The 16,532-nt window shown below is 41.0% G+C and overlaps 1 protein-coding gene across 1 annotated transcript; it reads left to right on the top strand.

Annotated features, from left to right (window-relative positions):
- Positions 1-936: 936 nt before the first annotated feature.
- Positions 937-15,964, top strand: chkb (choline kinase beta). The gene is made up of 11 exons (XM_079567823.1): positions 937-1,651; positions 5,158-5,266; positions 5,835-5,948; positions 6,792-6,925; positions 6,998-7,102; positions 9,843-9,901; positions 11,166-11,253; positions 11,316-11,424; positions 15,217-15,317; positions 15,419-15,500; positions 15,574-15,964. The coding sequence occupies exons 1-11, from the start codon at positions 1,158-1,160 to the stop codon at positions 15,628-15,630; spliced, it is 1,452 nt and encodes a 483-aa protein (XP_079423949.1). The 5' UTR covers positions 937-1,157; the 3' UTR covers positions 15,631-15,964.
- Positions 15,965-16,532: the final 568 nt, after the last annotated feature.

The raw sequence follows: 16,532 nt of genomic DNA, 5'->3' as shown, positions 1-16,532 counted from the left end.
ACTGGTACAAAACAAGATCTATAATTTTCATTAATATTTCAATATTCAACTAAAAAAGCATACATATAAATACTTCATTATAGTCTTTACTCTACAGTGTCATCATTCAGTGGTAGTTTAGTGTATGTGTTAACGTTGGTTAAACCTTTTAGTTCACTAAATTTAGTAATAGAAATTACTTCAGGCTATTTACTTGGGGCTAACTGGCTCTTTGGGTTCACAATGTTACAGTCAAGCCTTTAGAGAAACATGACCTGAATGATTCTGTCTCACATCTTCAATGGCAAACCAAAAACAATTTCAAAAAGACAGCGTTCCTGCTCAATAATACAGGCCTACATTTATTTATTTGATATGTTTTGTGCACTTTGCTGTAAGAAAAATAATAAAAATCTTTGTAACACAAATAGCCACGTCTCTATATCACACACTCTGCTGAGGACACTGAGATACATCTCCCATGTTCACGTAGACCACAGCAAAAGTCTACATCTAAAATAGATCGGTAAATTCTGAAGCAGCCAGGACAGTTACGTCCCTTAGCTGCGATGCTAACGTCGATCGAGCTCAATGCTAAGCCGCTAGCTTTGTAAATGACAGAGGAATAAATGACCCAGCGCCTCAGGTACAAGGCCGCTGTCTGCCACGATGCCCCCCCTGTGTAGAGAGAGCTGTCGAGCTGTCCCAGTGGAACAAGTTGCTAAATAAGTTAGCTCGCTGGAACTCCATGCTCCCATGCTCGGACTTTGTTTACGAGGAGCGCTGCAGGTGCAGCGTCGAAGTCAGAAGCCTCAAGCCCCTCCCACCCCTCACCCCTCCCGCGTGCCCCTTAGTCCTCCAGGCAACGCCCCCTTTCTGTTGAGATTTTCAAATCTGAGGCTCTGATACTGAGGCTCTGGAAGGAGGGGTTAGTAGCCCTTTAATGAATTAGGAAAGAATGACAGAAACTCCACTTCCCATAAATCTCTTCCTCTGACGTCATCTGTCTTCTGATGAGGCGCTCCAGTCCGGGACGCGCTGTGATTGGACGTTCGGCGCGTCAGTCCGCTTATTTCCGGGTTCCTGTCTAATCCTCACGCGCTGTGGCATTGGGGGGCAGAGGGTGAAACGTTAAAATCCAAATCCGATACGTCGATCTCCCTCCGCCGCCTCCTCCCATGCAGTGCGCACTGTCCTATGTTTGGCTCTTCCGCACAGGCAGCTTTGGCGGTGTGCGCGCGTCAGCAGCTTTCTTCAGCAGCCGCTCCCGACGCGTTCTTCACCCTGGACCCGCTTCACTCTCCCTGAAGAAACACACGATGCAGTCTGGCCACGAAAGTGCGCGGAATAACGCGGGCGTAACGGGTCAGGACGCGGGTTTCAGGTGCATAACGGCGGCAGGGGCAGACCACACCGGACCGCCCGTGGGGATTAGGCGAGAGGGAGACACGCTGGATGTAGCTGCCGCCGTCCCGCAGAGGCTGAGGACCCCCAGCCCGCACTTGGGCAACAATAACGGGGATGACGACTCCGAGGCTGAGGCGTTCAAGGACGGCCGGACTGAAGAGGTGGACCGGGACACCAAGAGCAAGGCGCACGCGTGGTGCAGGGACTTTCTGTCAGGGTCGTGGAAGGGCATCCGGGTGGAGGATTTTCAAATCAGCATCGTCAGGTGAGTGTGATTATGATTAGGCTTAGATGATTATGGTTATCATAGACAGAGTGGGTCCTGGAGAAGGCTGGGTCTCAGTGTTTAAGAGTTTAACTGACAGGTCGTGGTCACAGAGTAAACCACGACAAAAACACAAAAGTGACACAGGTGATGAAAACGATGTCAAAGTGACAAACGCAACAACATGACAAGAACGCAACACAAAAGCCACTAAGAAAAACAAAAGTCAAACAAGTGAGACAACACAGCAACAACACGAGGACAAAGATCCATTTATTTTTGTGTTGCAGGCCTTAGCTTTCAAATGAGGCGGGACACTGGCCTGTAGGCTGTAATAAGCTTTTAGATTTGGGTAAAGCTGAACTGGAGAAAATGCACTTGGTTAACTCTTAATCACACCCAAGTACATTTTTGTGCTCTCTAAAGTTTTAGCACATTTTTGTGTCGAAGGGACACAACGTTAACGTAACTTTTTTAAAGGTGTGCTTCAGGGTTCAGGTGGTGGGACGCTCAGAATTCTTTGTTGGAGAGTTAAAATGCAGATTTTCGGAATAATATTAGGTTTTTGGGTTTTTTTCTAAGGCAGATTTTTGGGGATTGTTATTGGCCGATGCCGATAGGCTCAGCCAATATTTTTATTTTTAATCCAAGTAAAAATAAAAATATTGCCAATCCCCCCACCCCCCTCGCCCCCACCCTCGAGTGATTCATGCGCAACCACTGTTGATTGACAGGTGCACATTTAAAGGATCAAGTATCTGTATCTGCTATTTTAGCCATCCCAAAGTAAAGTATAGGCATTTATATGATATATTGTACCTCTACCGCTATGGAGCACTATTTTTTGTGAGAAATATAGGTATTTTCTGGGGGTATTTTCCAAATGCGGATAACAAGACGCTTCAATTCAGTTAACTCCGCCCCCTCTCTCCGAGCGGATCTGCCCATGCATTATTAGCAGTAAAATAAATATAAAAATCACAGCAATAAGTGAAGTTACTTCACAATACAGTTATAAGGAGTTGACATCTTCAACACAGCTTCATAAATGGCTAACACACAGGCTAACACACAGGCTAACACACAGGCTAACACACAGGCTAACACACAGGCTAACACACAGGCTAACACACAGGCTAACACACAGGCTAACACACAGGCTAACACACACAAACACGCATTTTGACTCACCACCGCTCTGTCCTGGCCTCTCCATCACACTCCATCCACTTTGAGAAGATTCACCAAACATCCATCAGAGACAGTCACAGAAAAACACTGTTTTGCTGATAGTCGCTGAATCCCGGAAAGAAATTCCAACTTGTGGCGAGTGTCCTCTTCTTTAGGAAGGTTGAAAAAAGTCCTGTGCACCTCTCGTAGCCAAACGCACTTTTCTCTGCGACATTATCGTTAGGTAAGAATAAAGAACAGGTGTGTCCAGAATAGTTTAGAAAGAGCTCCATCTTCACATCCTTCAGTGCAAACATGACATCTGTTCAGACACTCAGGGGTGCGTTTGTTTTGCATTTGTTTTCAGCCTCAGCCCTGACCTGGAAGCGCTTCCTTTTTTGTTTTTTCTTTTTAAGCTGTTTTATAAGTTATAATCAGTCCGTAAGGCATTACATTACAGAAGTTGTGCTCTTCCTGTTTGACACTATGATGTAAAAAACCTCAGAGTGTCACAACTCAGTGGTTTTCCAGCAGAGGGCGGAGCAGCTGCTCAGAGAGCAGGATTCAGGAGGATTGCTGAGAACTGTGTGAATGAAGCCAAAAAAACACTCTGGGGGTGTTTTTGATAAGGAAATAGCATAATAACATGGCTAAAGGCCCCAAAAAGTTGATTTTGCATGATATAGGACCTTTAATAATAAATAATAATAATACAAATAAAAAAAGATTCTGCACAAGCCAAACTTTATAAAAGTGACAAAATCCATGTTGTCGTCGCTCAGTCACATGTCAGTGTTAAAGAGCCGCCTCAGGAAACGGATTAAATGAAGGCAGTTTGTGCTTTTGTTTTCATTTAGTAGAAACTTAAGCCACATGGATACTACTGCTGTACTTGTTGTTGTTGGACACTATACAGTAGGGGGCGACATGCGCTTTTGTTTGGCCTGTCCAAGAACTTTAAAGAAGAAGAAAAACAGCTGTTGGTGATGTCACTTCCCTTTCCCCTGTTTAAGGACGGACGGATTGTTCAAAATGCTGCTGAAGCTCTACTTCACTAACAGAGATCTAACAGTCGACCTATGAAAGGTTAAGGATTAGTTGCTAGTGTCAGTGCTTAGAGGCTACAATTTGATGGTTTCGGACGCAGCCTCTGTCCCAGCTTTGATTAGCTGCCGTTAGCATTAGCATGCCGTTGCCAGCCACATCATTTCTAATTTAGCTATTGAATTCTCTAGGTTCAGTGGTTCAAAACAGCTTGTATTGATACTTAGCTAACAAACTTCTGTGTTCTTCTAAGGCCGAGGAAGTTGTGACTTCACTTTCCATCCCAGAGGTATTGTTTTTTTCGGCGCTAGATTGGCCGATAGCTAATATTGTAAAATCTGCAAATATCGGCCCAATATATTGACTGGCCGATATATCGGTCGACCTCTAAATAATATCAGTCATTATGTCCCCATCTTCTTCTCAAGTAAGAACTAAGGTCACATGATTCTCCCGTCCTAAAGATGTCCAAAAGTGTGATGTTGATCAGAAGAAAGGACCTTCAGCAGGTCTGGATCTGTCTCTCGCTCTCTTTATTTGCATTGGCCAAAATTAAATTATGACATCATCAAAGTCTAGAACGTTGCTGTCCTTTGCTCTCTCGCTCTCTGTCCACTTTGGGATTCAGAATGACAGTCCGTGTTTTGAGAATAAACAGTAAACTAAATCTGTACATTTGTTAATGATTTCTAACTAAGCTGTGAGCTAAATGTGGTGGATGGTTGACGGTTGAAAAAATCTGGATTGTTCATAACTTGTGATGTTGGTGGCTAATGCTAACGGCTATTGGAAAAACACACTATCATTAGGATCGAACACTGCTTCTCTTTTGTGTATTTCTATGGCTACATGATTCAACACAAATACCACTCATCTAGTGGTATTTATTAAATAGGTTAGATTCACAGTTATTAAACCTGCTATTGTTTTGACTGAAAGTCCTCTGTACTGACCAACATAAAGCACATGTTGGTGAATAATGTCCGGTTGCAAAATATAATGAAGAAGAGCTTTTGGAAACAGAACAGACTCATTCCAGGTGTGCAGTATCTCTATGTCAGACACAGGCACCTCCCACTCATCGTACAGTATTGGTCAGAGTTTGTCATGATCTGAGTTAGAGATAGGTGACATAATTGAAATGCGTGCTTAAAGCTTCACTGTGTGTCAGGACCGTCCCTCCACATCCTACAAAGTTCTCAGCCGGACCCATTTTCGGTGGTCCCCCTAGCTCCCCCTGCAGGCTGGATGTCCCTGTCGTAGATGTGTGCTCACTGCTGTTGTCTCTGCAGTGGTGGACTGAGTAACCTGCTGTACATGTGCTCCTTACCGGACCACGTGGCCGCGGAGGGAGACGAACCTCGGCAGGTTCTCCTCCGAGTCTACGGCGCCATCCTACAGGTCTGTCCATACATACGCCACACCCACACAGGTTATTTTTCCTATTGGTGGAATTAAAGTTGTGGTAAAAGCAGACATTAGTAAAAATCGAGTTTCTTACTACGGCTGGGTATCGTTACACTCTTCCATACCAGTAATGATACTTAGTATTTGATACCAATACGTTTTTCCGATACCTATAATGAAATATTTGTTGTCTAGAACCAGAAAACAGAACAATAATGTGTGGAAGATCTGCTACAATATCAGCTTGGAGCAGAAATAAGAAAAAAAGTGGGCAAAACATTAAATGAAAAAAAAAAAAATTGGGCCAAAATAGAAAAGAAAAAATAATGTATTTGAGCTGAAACAACGAAGTCACTTCCTTTAATGCTGTCCCTGGACCAACAGCATCAAAACTTAGATCTAAAGATAGAATAAAAAACATTTCAGTACCTGCTTTGAATATTTTTATTTTTTCAATTTCTTTTTTTTTTAATGTATGAATTAGTTTGTATTAAAACATGAAATGACAGAAAAGTTGCAGTCCAATCCAAAGCATGCTGTAACAGAATGATTATCTGTGCAGGGCGTGGACTCCTTGGTGTTGGAAAGTGTCATGTTTGCGATACTGGCAGAAAGAACTCTTGGACCAAAACTCTACGGCATATTTCCAGCCGGACGATTAGAACAGTATATCCCGGTAAGATGCATTTTGTTTGTATGTTTGTATGTTGCACGTGAGCGTGGATAATGACAGTATACTGTTTTGTTATACAGTCGATCAGAAGTTTAAACAGGCCACCGTTTATCCACACTGAGATATGTTCTTCTGAAGTCGATGCATAACTGTCTGGTCTTTGTGCGTGCGCTCAGTCACGCACAAAGACTGAACATTTCTTCTCCTCTCTGTTATGGGGCCAAACGGTGGTGAAGTTAGAAGCGACCAAGCTCTTCGAGCTCACAATCCAAGTATAGTTACATGAAATTAAACATATTAACCGGATATATCGGGAAAACATGGAAGAGCTCTTGATTGGGTCTTTACATCGTAAAGTGCTTTTGTCGTGATAATCTTATTGAAAACGAAAGTTGCGTATGTAACTACGGTTCTATGAATCCTGAATGACGGTCAGCAGGGATGAAATAGTACCCGCATCACAATTCTTTCATGGCATCATACATATTAATTATGCTGCAGAGCTCAACTGCTTCCTCCATATGGGCCAAAAGGGTGGAGAATTCAGCTAAGACTCAGTTAATATTTATGCCTTTAGGGATTTGCATCAGTACAATCTGTTTTCATTTTAAATGCATTTCTGAGAAAAGGCCTTTGACCTTCCAGTACCAACAGGCCTAGGTCAAGATCAAGATCGAAGTGAGTCTTACAAAGGGTCTAATTAACAATAAATATTAACACCAAGATTTTTGAATTGAAGCTAGATCTAGCTAAAAAAAAAACGTGTAATATGTCACATGATTTGCATAGGTCGCACTAAGGGAGATCAGATGAAGCTGAAACAAATACTATCTGTCAATCTTTCAGAACACTCGAATGCGCACTGATCAGCTTTCAGAGCCGCACATCTCAGCTGAGATTGCCACGAAGGTGGCCCGTTTCCACAATATGGTGATGCCTTTCAACAAAGAGCCCAAGTGGCTCCTGGAGACCATCGACAAGTGAGGGCCACACTTTGGTTCAGGAGAGTCTGGAGGTTTCACTATGATCACACTGTTTCCTCTTCATTTCAGATACATGGATCAAGTGATGAAGCTGCACTTTAATCGAGAAGCACATGTCAAAAAGTATAAAAAGCTGATGAAGCTGGATCTGCCGGATGAACTGGAGAGACTGCGGTCAGTCCATATTCCAACACACTGTTCTGAAAGTGTTCCAACATTCCAGAGCAGGCACTTTATATTGTACAGTATCAAATAAGACAGTCCAACTTCCACCCACAGAAATCCATTCACATCAGTGATACAAATACTGGCATTTTATCAAACATTTACACGCTTTATGCTACGACTTCACCAGGTTTCACGCAATAACAACTTTGTACATAAAGAATGATCCTCTGGCTGCTCCTCCATGGCCGTGTCTGCCTGTTTTGCCCATTTTCCACATTGTTTACAAGTAGCTGATTTTATTCTGGAATTCAGCGGGTTCTCTTCCCTGGCTGTGCCTGACTTCCTGTTTAATGCGTGTGATTCCCTGGGTTAGGGACTTCAGTTCAGAATCTATATGATTTCAACTAGTGATGTACAACATTGTATTTCTGTTTTCAGTTCAGAAAATATCATAGTTCACATGAAGAAAACAATAGCTATTTTAACAAAGTCAGAATTGACCACTTTAACCAACACATGGTACAATTGAGCACTTTTCTCTCTGCTTTTAACCCCTTTTTCAATTTTATCAAAAACATTTATGAATTACAGTGGGCCCTTGCAGTAATGGCGTTTTCTTCACTAGGAGAAACTGAAAGATTTATTTGTTAGTTCTGCACAAGCAAGTGTAATTTAAGACAAGTTTTGATTTAATCTCGGGTGTTTTTCTCAGTGAAAAGCCCTGGCCTGTTTGTCACGCTGAGCGAGCGATCTCCCGGCGTCCCTCACTCAAAATGCAAAAGTGGGACAATTTGAAGATGGTGAACGTTAATTAGACTCACCTCTTTTTTTTTTTTTATTGTCATATTCACTTTACTCAATCCCTGTCTGCACCAGGTGCTCTGTGACCACTGGCCACATTTGAATGAAACAGCCTGCATGTTAAGCAGGTGCACTATGCAACATGTATGTGAATAACAAAACTTTTTATTTGTAACTGACCTTTTATTGGTCAGCTTTTACTTTCCATCACAGTGGCCTCTATGAAGCTCCAGGATCAGTTGTCTTTAGAGTTTCTGAAGGTTTTCACCGCTGACGGAGCCTCTCACTCAAGTTGAATTAAATCGGATTGACATCTAAAAAAGTCGATTGTAAAAATGGTTATCAAATCAACCGTGTTAAAGCTTTTGTGTTGATTGCAGTGGAGCAGGAGATACATGACAGAATGAACAGGTAAAACAGGCTTTGTTCTGTCTGTGCCTGGCAAGGACCACAACAGGTGGTGCAATTAAAGGTGTTTAACAGTGAGAGGAGCGCTGGGTGAGACTGTGGGTGGGGGCTCCGTCTTGCGAGTGTGCAGCTCTTCGGGACCCCCTTGGAGCAGAAAAACCCTAAAGTTAAAACAAACCTAAAGGGAGGCAGGGTGTGGTCGTCTTCTTCTGTCGTATGTCCACTGAGGGTGGAGCCACTCCAAGGTGTTTGTCGTCACGGTCCGTGAGATCTTAGGTGTGGTTGTTGAATCAGGCTTCTGGGTAATCAGACAGGATTAGTTGGCTGACAAGGATGGGTCAGTTGAGGCGTGGTCCTGCTCCTGAATCCAGTCAATAAAATATTTACTCCATCAGTGATTTTTTTTTGTTAATTCTCCCATTTTTATGAATGAGGGATAGTGAATGTGTACTGTACAAGCGAAAACACAGCACGATACTGACTTCACCACAGCAGAGACTTCAGTTTGTCGGCTGATGAAAGATGCGCGAATGTGCTGTCCTGAATGTGCAGCAGCTCCAACATGCAGCTTTATTATAGGTTAAAAGGGTTAGGCACATGATTTGGATGCATTAAACGGAATCCAAATACTGTCATGCATGGTTTCTCTCCCTCTTTTGCCCCTCAGACAATACAGAAATATAATTGTAGGTGCCTAGCTCATTCATTCATTCACAAATAGTGACGTATTTTATATCCACGTGTCCTGAAGGGTCCCCGAGATGACGCTCTAATCCAAATATGGGATTTTTCTTTCTGGGAGAGACCCAGTACGGAAGAGCGGAGAAATTTGTCACGCATGCGCACACGTTACAAAACTTTAGGGCTAGTTTTCGCTCCACTCATGGAGCAGAATATTCGCTTTAGTAGCTCGTACATTCTCCAAACTTTACAGGCTTGGACTTATTTGAAGTTCCTTTCAGAGGGATTTTTCAATATCTAATCCCCAGCCCGATTGATTCAGACAAAACATTTTTTTTAATAAGCCAATAAGTGAAAAAATCTGTAAAAACTCAAAGATCCAAAATCCCCTATGGCAAAAATCTTTGTTACAAACATGTCAACCAAATAAAACCATACATTTAAATCTGGGTCTATCCATTTTTTATATTTCGGCTCTGAAAATAGCTGCAATTTTTGGCCATTCACAAAACGTCTTATTTTTAAATGAAAACTGAAACGGTAGTTTAAATTTGATATCTCTAAATGTGTTTAGAGATCTGCAGGATCTTGCCTTAAACTATCAGTGTTTTGTCCAGTGGAACATGCTGTGCAGCAGTATTAGGATGTGAATGACCTTTAGCCTGTTCCTCCTTCAGTCAGTCTGATGTCATTATTGCAGAGTCAGCCTGTATTTATCTGACTTTATCAGTGTGCAGTATCAGAACAGATAAGTGATAACATGTGTCAATGTTTATCTAAGTCTGTTCTGAACGTAGAAGGATTTCTCTTTCCTCATGAAATAAAACATTCTGATGTGGTTATTTGTGACCCACAGGGCGTTACTGGCAGCGACGCCCTCCCCAGTGGTGTTCTGTCACAATGATGTGCAGGAAGGTAAGACGTGGTTTATCTGTTTCATTTGGAAAGACGCGGTTTCAAACACACGCCCCATGCATGGATCAACCCTAGAATTATGTCTGCTTAACAGGCCAATTACATGAGTAGGCTTTAGTAATTGATCTATAAAATATCATCAAGTTTAATCTGTCATGACTAAGTTAATATTTGCTGAAAGACGTCCCCTACATGAACAATATTCAGGCTCATGGGCATGTCCAAATATTAATGCAGTTAGATCGTTTCTGCTGAGACAGATGTAAATATGAACTTTATTGTTAATTCCAAAACCACAGTCTCTTAATGTCCAGTCCTCATGTTACGGAGTGTAATGTTTGGCTCAGACACATATGCATTAAGCCCATATTATGTATTTTATGTTAAAGACTTTTGTGTATAATTTCAGAACCATAACAGAGACTTATATTTTTTTAGTTGTGGAATCTGCTGAGTTTGTCTGTCAACATGAATGTACTGAATAAAAAAGCTCAATGCCTCTCATACAGCGCCCCCTGTTGTCACAGTTCAGCATTGATATGTTCAGAAGCTTTATTATGATGATATCTCTTGGAAGTATAAAGGTATTTAACCTCTTACGCATTAACCAAGCACTTTTTCTCCAGGTCGGCTTAACCCAAATCTAAAAGCTTCTTGACTGGAGCTTACAGCCTCCAGGCCAGAGTAACGCTTCATTTGAAAGCTAAGACCCACAAAACTGTTTGTGATGTTTTTGTTGAATTGTCGCCATGTTTTTGTCATATTTTCATTTATTTTTTTGTGTGTTTTTGTTATTTTTAGCTGCTTTCTTTATCACTTTTTTCCTTGCTTTTTGACACTTTTTTGTAATCTTTCCGTCATATTTTTGTCACTTTTTAATTGTGTTTTTGTCACTTGTTTGTCACTTGTCGTTTTTTCGTCACTATTTTTACACTTTTTCCAAGAAGCTTTTAGATTTGGGTAAAGCCAAACTGGAGAAAATGTGCTTGGTTCAGATGGGGGTTAAGAGGTTAAACGGATCATAATTTGGTTTTAATAATGTATTTTGTACCTGTGTTTGTTTTCTCGTGAAAACAAACACTTTTCATTCAAATCAATCACTCCCGGAAGTGAGCAGTCGAAAAAAATCCTAAATCTGTGAAATACAAACTTTTACAGAATCAAACAAGCAGCTGTTACTGAAGTATAATGATTTAATGTGTTATTGTGTTTCATGTGTATTACTGTTAATGTGTTACATTTAAGATACTCTGTCTGGTTTCAGGAAACATTCTGATTCTGGATGATGAGCAGAAATCCCCTGATGAAAGACTCATGCTGATAGACTTCGAGTACAGCAGTTATAACTTCAGGTAACAGCCGTCACCCACTCGCCGTAATGTTACTGGACTTTAATGTGTGTCTTTGGTTTTAGAGGGTTTGATTTTGGAAACCATTTCTGCGAGTGGATGTATGATTATACCTACAAACAGTGGCCGTTCTACAAAGCTTCGCCAGAGAATTACCCCAGCACAGAGCAGCAGGTAAGCCCAGCCACTCCTGAACTCCTGGGAGAGGATCGTTTTTCAACTATGGGCCATGAGCGCTGTAGAGCCGCATAAAGGATCATTTGAATGACTGTTCCTCACTCCTCACTCTCCAACCACTAGAGGCAGTAACACGCTCGTCAGTATATACAGCTGTGTTCAAAAGTTTACATTTTTTTAAATTAAAATAAATATGAAAGATAACTAATTTTTTTGTTCACTCTTCACAGTTAGTGGTTGTATGAAGCCATTCATCGTCAAACAACTGAGTTATTAACTGAGCTATTTTCATCATAATGAAAAAAAGAAAGTACTGAAATGACCCTGATCAGAAGTTTACATACCCCAGTTCTGTGTATTGCCCCCTTTAGCATCATGGTCCGTCCAGAACAAACGCGTTGAAAGCTTCCAAAGCGTCAGGTGTACATTGAAAATACATGGTGGACGCGCCTCGGGGAGTCGAGAGGTCCCGCAGTGCGTCCCGCGCCTCCTGTGCAGCGCGTTTTGAAGCTTTGCGTGCATGATGAGCTTATGACGCCCCTCCAATGCGGCCAACACTAGAGTTGGGAAATGTTGAACTTTTTGGGAAATTTGCGAGCGTCGACCAATCAGGAGCTTTCCCCAACAGTGACGTACGTTGAGTGTAGCCTTCGGGGCAGATGCTCTGCCCGCCCACAGATCAGTGTTAATTTTGACAACATATTTTAATTTAGTTTTAGTCTTAGTCTTTTGACGAAAATGTAATTCGATTTTAGTCTAGTTTTAGTCAAAAAAATATCTTCAATTTTAGTCTAGTTTTAGTCGACTAAAATTGCAAGTAAATTTAGTCGACTAAATTTAAGACGAATTTAGTCAACTTTGCATTGATAATATTCATTATAATCATATTTAATGTTGTTCCTCTGCTTCCTGGAGCTGCTCCACATGAACAAAGCTCAGAGCTGATCCTTTGGCAGTGAATTTACATAATATGAGGCTCTTTCAGACGGTCAATAGAAGTTTGGATGATTTTAGTCTCTCCTTTTCATTTTTATTTAGTCTTATTTTAGTCGACTAAAATATCTGGACATTTTTGTCATAGTTTTAGTCTCATGAAAAACTTTTAATTTAGTTTTAGTCCAATTTTAGTCATCAAAATATCACTTTGACTAAAATTAAGACTAAATATTTTAGTCGACGAAATTAACACTGCCACAGATGTAAACAAGTCACGGAGGATTAGCTACATTGTGAACTGAAGCTACAGCAGCTCTGAGACTTTTACAAAGACGTGGCTAACCTAGCCTAGCCACTTGCCACCAGCACAAATGTCCAGCGTATGTGCTGGATATAGGCTTAAATACTAGGGAGATCCTGGCGTTGACCATGGGGGTATAGTTAAATATCCATAGGACATGGCAGTAGCAAAGAGGGACTAGTTAGCCCCATAACAGCTACGAACACACTCTGAGCAAGTGTCCAACTACGGGCTTTGAACGCATTTTAGATCTGAACGTCTGAACGCAGCATCAATGACAGCTTGGAGTCTTTAGTGGGAGTTGTGGAGAAGGTTCTGTATATAATCTAATGGCAAAGGTTCATTTTTGGTACTTTCTTTTTCATTATGCAAACTCAAATCAGTTGTTTCACCATAAATGGCTTCACACAACCACTAACTATGAGTGGAAAAAAAACTTGTTGTGTTATCTTTCATATTTCTAAAAAGAGTCAAAATCCAAAATTCTGCCAGGGTATTTAAACTTTCAAGCACAACTGTATAGAGGGAGATGAAGAGTTTTTAAAACGCTGAAAAATAACCACTGTGTTCAAAAGACTCTTGCAGTTTGTGGGGAAAATGCCCAAGGTCGAAAAGATTCAGACAAATTTAACCATTGCCCTATTACCACCCGCCTTAACGGAGTGTATTTGCTCCAGTTCAGTTTTATCCAAATCTAAAAGCTTCTTGACTGGACCTCACAGCCTCTAGGCCAGTGCAACGGCTCATTTATTATTTTTATTTGTAAGACCTACAAAACTGAACTTACCGGATCTTTCTCTTTGCATTGTTTCCGTATTATCGTCACTTTTTCCCCTTTGTCATCTAATTTTTCCCACTATTTTGTTGAATTTTTGTCACCTTTCTGTTACACCTTCATCGCCTTTTTTGTCACATTTTTGTTGCTGTTGTGTTGCTCTTTTTTACATTTTTGTTTTTTTGTGTGACTTTTTAAATTGTGTTTTTGTCACATTTTTGCTGCACCTTCTTCGCTTCTTATATTACATACTTGTTTTTTTGAACGCTTAGATTGTTTTTTTTTGTGTGGCTTTTTTATTGCTTTTCTTTTTTTGCTGCATTTGTGGCTTTTTGGGTCTCTTTTTGAAACTTTTTTTGTCTTTTCATCCTCAATTTCTTATTTTTGTTGCTATTTTGATGTTAGATTTGGGTAATGCCAATCTCGAGATAATGTATATAAAACTATGTAAATGTTTAATTACTTAAGTAGTAGCCAAAGGTTTCATGGTATAAACTGCATACAGAGTTGGAACTAGGGATGTACCGATCCGATATTCAGTATCGGTATCGATAGCCGATCAGGCTTTTTTAGAGAATCGGATTGGATCGGATTTGATGACTGAACAGGTCCGATACAAGACGGCCGTGAATCTGCGGTCCTGAATCTGCAGCGGCTGCAGGTTTACCGCACCACCGCGCTTCGAGGGTTTATCACAGCACAGCGGTAAACCTGCAGATGGAGCCGCTGCAGATCCAGGACCGACAGATTCACGGCCTTCATGCTATCGCTAAGCTAGGACACTGAATTTATTTATTTGATTTGATTTATTCTTATTATTGTGTCTTTCACTCTTTCAAGTGCTCAGCTCTCGTGGGCTTACTAGACACATTTCAAAACAGAATTAAAACACATGCTTCTGAAAAACTTTCTAATCATGTCATCCAATTTTTTTCCATCTTTTTTTTGGGGGGTATTCAACTTATTTTGTAACTTTTTTTGTAATGTTTTTTAATCAATTTTTGTCATTTTTTTTTGTCATTTTTTTGGTCATTTTTGGTCCTATTTTTTTGTCCTTTTTTTGTCAAAGTTTTCTCACTTTTTTGTCACATCTTCATCATTGTTTTCGTCTCAGTTTTGTTGCTATTTTCACAGCTTTTTTCCAGAAGCTTTTGGATTGGGGTTAAAGCCAAACTGGAGAAAATGTGCTCTGTTCAGGTGGGAGTTAAGGGGTTAAAATTCAAAGCTAAAGCCAAAACGTCTTCCATGTTTATGAAAAAAATACAACTGGTAAAACTAGTGGTAAAACTGGTAATATCCATAGGCAATAATATATAATGATATACAGTATATTATATAAAAATCTAATAATACAAAAAGACTGTATCGGATCGGTATCGGCCAGATGAAGAGTCAAAAATATCGGATCGGATCGGGAGCTCAAAAAAGCGGATCGGTGCATCCCTAGTTGGAACGCAGTGAGAATCCGTAAAAAAAGAAGAAATGTAGTAAAATAAAATGTCGCTCAATAAAATGGAAATCGCATGGTCCCTGAAGATGTAATTACATGGCAACTACAGTAATTACATGGCAACGGTCCACACCTCTTCGATTTCATGGTTATATTAAAAATCAATAGCTCTGGACCAATATGAAATGACCTGGAAACATGGAACAAAGAACATCCTTGGTACTTGACTCTGGACTCGCACGTGCAGCTGTGCAGTCGTCCTTCACTAAGAAGAAGAAGGAAAGTTTGCAGAGTGAGTAAATCTGCCCCTTTTGTTTTTGTTCACAGCTTCATTTCATCCGAAGTTATTTAGCAGAACAAGGACGATGCTTCGACTCTCCGACAGAGCAGAAACAGGTGGAAGACGACATGATCATTGAGGCCAACAGGTAATGCTGTTTCTGTATTTGTAAATGTGCTGATTCTGGCTGAAGAGCTCCTTCTGTAGCCACGAGCCTCAGGTCTGTTGTTCCTCTGTGTCCTTTTGCAGATATGCTTTGGCCTCACACTTCCTGTGGGGGCTCTGGTCTATCATCCAAGCGAAAATATCAAAGATCGAATTTGGCTACATGGTAAGGTTTATTATGTCCCGTTCATACTTGCATTCATCCGCTGACCGACTTCACTTCCTTTGTCCTCGTCCAGGACTATGCCCAGTGCCGTTTCGACGCCTATTTCAAGCAGAAGAGGTTGTTCTCCTAAAGCCAACTGTGACTCCAAAGGTACGGTTTGCACTGTGGGCTATGGGGACCGCCCTTCAGCGTCTCTCTGGAAGATGAGACGCTCCTATGGGCCACAGGCGGAAGCACTTGAAGACTGGCTCACTGCTCATGAGCAGAGCACTAGGCAGAAGCCAGGATCTGAATGTGAACGTGCATGTAACAATCTGTCCTTTTCACAAGTCCATCTTCTATTTTGTTTTGCATTTTAGTTCTACTTTATTCAGTGGTCCAATTTACTGTCTTCATCTGTAAGTTTTTATTTCTGTACAATCATTTAAAATCACTGTTTACAATGGGTCTATCTTTAAAAGTGGACATATCATGATCTTTTGACCATGCTTTAACATGTTTAGTTTCCTTCCTGCTGTTTGGAATCATGTGCACTTTGGTTGTTTCTCCGATATGTATTTCTGGGATTATACTGGACCTGCGATCCTCTCACCGCCACTGAGTAAAAATGGAGGCTCACATACTGTTTTTAGAATGAGGCCAGCAGAGCATTCTGCATCCTGCCCTGCCCTGCATGCCACAGGCATAGTACGTCCAATTTAATGCTTTCTCTTTGTTTCACAATACCAAAATCTACATCTACAAACAAACAGCTGCTCTGTTTACTTCTGGGTCACCATTTGTACACGTTACTCTAACGCAAGGATGCCCAAAGTGGGGGCCATTTTTGGGCTTATTGATTTGGCTCACGTCGCTGGCGATGTTACTTTCTACTGCACGTTTCTTAATTCCACTGGTTTAAAACTTCAAAAAGACATTTAATTGTGAGCCAGAGCTGCATTGTAGGGTTGCAAGCTTAAATAAAGGTGTCTTAAAATCCACCTGGTTGAATATTTGACTGCACTGGCCCTCCACACTTCCACATGCAGCCCC

The sequence above is a fragment of the Gobius niger genome (assembly GCF_951799975.1).
Source record: "Gobius niger genome assembly, chromosome: 12".
Classification (NCBI taxonomy): Eukaryota; Metazoa; Chordata; class Actinopteri; order Gobiiformes; family Gobiidae; genus Gobius; species Gobius niger.
This window is presented reverse-complemented; position numbering and strand designations above follow the sequence as displayed.